At 40.0% G+C, this 5512-nt stretch overlaps 1 protein-coding gene across 1 annotated transcript; it reads left to right on the forward strand.

The window, feature by feature from the left end:
* Positions 1 to 837: 837 nt before the first annotated feature.
* LOC308402640 (E3 SUMO-protein ligase ZBED1-like) lies at positions 838 to 3140 on the forward strand. The gene is made up of 3 exons (XM_080891629.1): positions 838 to 1727; positions 1904 to 2156; positions 2315 to 3140. The coding sequence occupies exons 1-3, from the start codon at positions 877 to 879 to the stop codon at positions 2729 to 2731; spliced, it is 1521 nt and encodes a 506-aa protein (XP_080747755.1). The 5' UTR covers positions 838 to 876; the 3' UTR covers positions 2732 to 3140.
* The last annotated feature ends 2372 nt before the right edge of the window (positions 3141 to 5512 follow it).

Below are 5512 nucleotides of genomic sequence, written 5' to 3' on the forward strand. Positions count from 1 at the left end.
AAGGAGACAGATTAGCCCACAGACTGCTAACTGTAGTCTCCAGAGGAATCAAATGATACATGATGTAGCTGATATGCTCTACTCCTTAGTAGTTTCCTAGAATTGGCCTTCCTGGTAAGCCCCCAGAGAAGTTACCAAGAAGGCTCCCATTCTGACTTTCTCAGTGTTGTAGGTAAAAGAGCACTGTTTACTTTTTAATGAATACTAAATCATGTGTAGAGTCAAAGTAGAGATGATTTATCTCTGTAGGGAAAGCTAATTTCTCTCAGGGAACAATAACAGAAATTATATGATTGTAAGGAGCATACTTGATATATCTAAAAGCAAAACAAAACAAAAACAAAAAAAACACATCACCTGGCAATAAAAACTAGGGGTGTCAAATTATCGCGTTAATTGCGATTAATTAATTACAATGCTATTTAGCGCGTTATGTTTTTTAATCTTGTTAATCTAATTTTTAATCTCTTGACGTCATTGATTTTGTATGAGAGTTGCTATGTTATAAAATCCGTTTTTATGTGCTGGGCTCCTTGTGCTTGACTTGTTGGGGGTGGAGTCACGTCGTGAGGTCAAGGTGAGAAGTGGTGATTAGCTTACAGTGTGGATATGGAGGCGCATCTGAGAGTTGTTGGCCCAATGAACGGGAAATTTGTATTTCATAAACGCCCCGACGGCACCATTGACAAAGGTAAAGTGGTCTGCCTAGAGTGTAAGAAGGAGTTTGCTTACCACCGAAGCAGCTCAAGTTTGGCCTATCACCTCAACGCAAAGCACCCAGCCGCGAGTGCAGCAACAGCTAGCAGTGAAGACATTAGCAATATAGCAAGCCAGAGCAAAGCTTTTCGCCAAACAAAACTAGAGAATACCCCTCGTATGAGCAAGTCTGCGACCGACAGGCTGACTAATGTTATTGCCAAGTGGATAGCGATGAACTGTAGGCCGATAAATATAGTAGAGGACGAAGGATTGACAGAGGTGTTGCAAATTGCGTCCAATGACCCGTCATACAAGCCGCCGTGCAGGACTACAGTAACGACCAAAATCAGCAAAATGTACGACGGCGAAAAGAAAAACAAACTTGAGATTTTGGCGGAGGATTCTCCCAACTGTGTTGCTATAACCGGAGATCACTGGACCTCAGCTGGCAACCACAGCTATTTTGGGGTGACTGGACACTTTATTGATAGTGAGTGGAACCTCAACTCATTTGCACTGACCGTCATGAGAACAGAAACCAGGCACTTTGCTGATAAATGCGCCGAACAGTTCCTCAAGGTAGCAAATGACTGGGGTATTGAAAACAAGATATCCACCATTGGCACAGACAGCGCAGCAAACATGCTGGCTGCTATGAGAGCACTTCCATATGAGCACATCGCCTGCAATGCTCACATTCTCCAGAGGACCATCACGGTATGTCTCGATAGCAGTGGTTTTGTCGGTGTACTGGCAAAGTGCCGCAAGATTGTTGGTCATTTTAAACAAAGCCCTGCGAGTACCACAGAACTTAACCAACAACAAGTAGCACTCGGAAAGAAGAGCGATCAACTTATACAGGATGTACCCACCAGGTGGAACTCGACTCTCGCAATGGTCTCACGCCTCCTATGTAACCGAGAGGCTGTCCAGGCTACGTTGGACCAACAGAACCACAGGTTGGTCTTGCCAACCGAAGCTGAGTGGGCGAAACTGCAGAGGCTGGAGCTCCTGCTTGAACCATGCAAGTAAGTTCAAATAAACACCTTCCCATTTTAATTATATAAACTACTGTTACATGTGTAAAATCAAAATTAATGAACATAACAAGGAACTTTTAAGGACAATTAAATTGGAAATCAGTTACACTTTGATTTAAATGAATCCAGCTAGGTTTATTTAGCAAACCTCTCCACCTCTGCAGGTATGTGACAGAGCTGCTGGGTGGTGAGGCCTACGTCTCTTGCTCTGTAGTGCTGCCTGCTTTTCGCCATCTGTACCGTGTCATGGACATTACTGATGATGATCCTGCCTACGTGGTGAAGTTCAAGAATGCCTTCCAGAAGGATCTGGCAGCACGACGAGCTAATGGCAACGAGATATGGTTCGAGGTGGCCACAGCATTGGATCCACGGTTTAAGGATTTGAAATGTCTTCCAAGAGAAAAGAGGGAACAGGTAGGACAATAAGGTTAAGCTGGACTAATGAGTCCAATTCATTATCAAATCAAACTTTTATTTATTATATGGAACACAAAGTTCTTTACAAGATTAAATAAAATAAAAAAAAAAGCACTTAGTTTTAATCACAATCATTCATTCATTCATTCATTCAGGTGTGGACCATTCTGGAGAATATGCTCCAGGCAGCAGAGCCCAGAAGAGCAGATAGTCTCCAGCCCTCCACAGAGGATGATGGACCAGCTCAGAAGAAGAGGAGGAGCGAACTCCTTCTGGGGTCTGACTCTGACTCAGAAGATGGAATTGAGTCTGGAGAGCTGCAGCGCTACAGAGCAGAACCCAGCATCAGTATTGATGACTGTCCCCTGCAGTGGTGGTATGCTCACTCAGGAGTCTATGAAAAGCTGTCAGTCCTAGCACAAAAGTACCTGGCCTCCCCAGCTACCTCTGTACCCTGTGAGAGACTCTTTAGCCTTGCAGGCCACATAGTGCAAAAGAAAAGGGCAGCCTTGCTTCCAGAAAATGTTACCAGGCTGGTGTGTCTTAGCGACTGGCTGAGGAAGAAGAAATGAGACACATGTGGTCAGCATAGCTGCTGTGTCATTTGTAGCCTACTAGAATAGATTGCTTGATGTTCAGCACTTTTTTTTGTGATGGAAGAATACTTTGATGTGCTAACTTGCAGCACTGCAATGTCAGTTTTATTTTTCATTATCTGAAGCAGAGGAATTTCAGTGCTGTATTGCTCAGAAAAGAGCAACTCTGATGTGCTAACTTGCAGCACTTAATTTATTTGATTTTATTTGTATTTATTTTTCCACTTATTTTACAAAAGAATACAACAGTATGTAAATGGTTGCATCTGTTTAACGTTTGTTAAACAATAAATGACTTTATAAAGTCACTTTCTTTGTTATATCAGTCTTTTGGTCTGCCACAATAAGTTGAGGGCTTTCCTCAGCTATTTTTAGGTGAGATTAAAAAAGAGATTAATTAGATCAATTAATTAAAAATCATAATTAATTAATCTCTATTTTTTTTTAATCTCTTGACAGCACTAATAAAAACATTAAAAAAAACATGATCAGTTTCATAAAATCATTGCTTGTTTTTTTCTTATCACCTCTATCTTAATAATAATTGGAGGATTAAGAAATAAAAAGCACTAAGCAGTCACAGCTGTTATTTTGTTGACCCTTAATATTCTCCTAGTGCAGAGGCCACCAGCAGACAGGCTGAAAGTTATTGGTAGTGTAATGTATTTATGCTGGGGAGAATGAAGGTATATGAATTTAATCTTGTTTCAGTGTTGTGTTCCACATATTAACTCAACACCCACTTGACAAATAACTTCTGCAGTTCACAAATAAAACTGATTAGACTCAGATTTCTCCATCGACATTGTCTGTGACCAACAATGTAAAATATGCACTTGATATCACAAGCTCATGTACACAACACTGAGACGCAAATAAGAAACAACAAAATCATTTACAGGAATGCCAGGAAGGTTAATGAAACAAGGAACTTTCTGTTATGTAACCGAGCTCTTGTGTAGCCGCAGGCATTTGTTTACTTGAAATTCTGGCAGGAGCAATATGTTGATGCAGAACTTTATTTTGATACATACATACAACAAGCAGAGCCTGATGGTTGAGGTCATAAGCATAAACTCAATCCAATCAAACCTTTAACCATATGCACTTGAAGTATTTGAATATAAAAATGTAAATAAATTCACACATATAATATTTATGAATGTCGTCACATTATCATGTCTGGATAAAACATAAAACAACATTTTATTGAAAACAAAGCATAAACGAACGAAAAACCAATCTTTTGGTAGGTTAAGACTTCAGTACAGTATTTATATTTGGCTTGTGCACAGGTCGTAGAGTCAGATTTAGCATTAGCTGTTGAGGATTGTACCTTATTATACCTTTATGTGCAGAAACAATGTCACATTGGTGTCAATAATTACTGTTATGGTAAACTGAGTGGTACTTGTATAGCAAGTTTCTACTCCAAGAATCCAAAACACAAGCCTCAATCATCTGATCACAGACATTCGTACAAGTGCTTTTTCTAAGTGCTTTTAATCTAACATTCACACAGACACACACTCTGATGGATGCTTTGGTTTCAGTATTGTACACAAGGATACTTTGACTTGGTGATTGGAGGTGCCACGGCGCAAACCACTGACCTTCCAATTGGTGGACACCTTGTGCTACTTTCTGCCACCTGTGACAGCTCTCCACCTAATTTGCAACCAGAAAATCAGAACACTAAATAATATGCTAATACTAGGAACTTTGTCAGGAAACAACATCCTCAGTCTGTGGATGCATTGCACAGACAGGGTGACTGTGGCTAGTGTTATGTAATATACAAATGAGTTACAAGAACTTTACTTAACCAAAACTGGAGCGCAGACTTCCTGTTTGTATAATTAACTGCATAATAATAGAAATCATTTGTTAGATAAAAGCTCCTCCTTGAATCGCTACCTTATCGTGGTGGAGGGGTTTGTGTGTCCCAGGGATCCCAGGGGCTATGTTGTCTGGGGGCTTTTTTTGAAAACCTGTGCAAGTTATTGTAAGGAGTTTATGATTGAGGCAGTCTAACTATAGACAAAACAGCTTACATGTGAAAAAGAAATTTTAACGTGTGTGTGTGGATTGTGGTTTGGGACAGTCATTTTTCCACCCTGCTGATATAAAACCAAATGAAAATTCAGTAAACAGGAGTGGGGGGAAAAAAGCAGTTCAGAAATGTTTTTATCTTCAGGCGGCAATAAAGCTCCACTGTGGGAAAGAGACCTGAAATGTGAGTGGTTAGGTTTGGAAGCTACGGATGTTTTTGTAGAACTAATAAGACCACAAACACCAAGACAAACAAATCATTGACAACAGGATGGTTTGGGATGACTAATTGCAGTGTTACTCGAATATAACGTTAACGTTACTTTTCAGGCGAAGATTTTTTTTATTACATAAGGAAGTAAAAGTAAAAATAAGTCTTTCAAGTACTGCCAGCCTTAGTGTTGGTTGTCAGTATGGGAAACCGAGCGTATGACTAAAATTGTCAAACTGAACAGCAAGTGGTCTGGAATGTTAATTGGGTTAGTGTTTGGCCTCTCCTTCTTCTTATGATGTGTATAATCAGCTATCTGTTGCAAATGGCAGCTTGATTTGATTTAAATTGATATGAGAGTGTAAAGTGTCTTGTTGGTCTGTTATAATGAAGCTGGTTAAGGATTGTTTTAGGTCTTTAATCTATTGTCACAGTCCTGACTGTATGCAAGTCTGAATGCTTGTGGTGGATTTGGCTTGCTTCTTGGACGATTC

The sequence above is a fragment of the Rhamphochromis sp. 'chilingali' genome, assembly GCF_963969265.1.
Source record: "Rhamphochromis sp. 'chilingali' genome assembly, chromosome: 9".
Taxonomy (NCBI): domain Eukaryota; kingdom Metazoa; phylum Chordata; class Actinopteri; order Cichliformes; family Cichlidae; genus Rhamphochromis; species Rhamphochromis sp. 'chilingali'.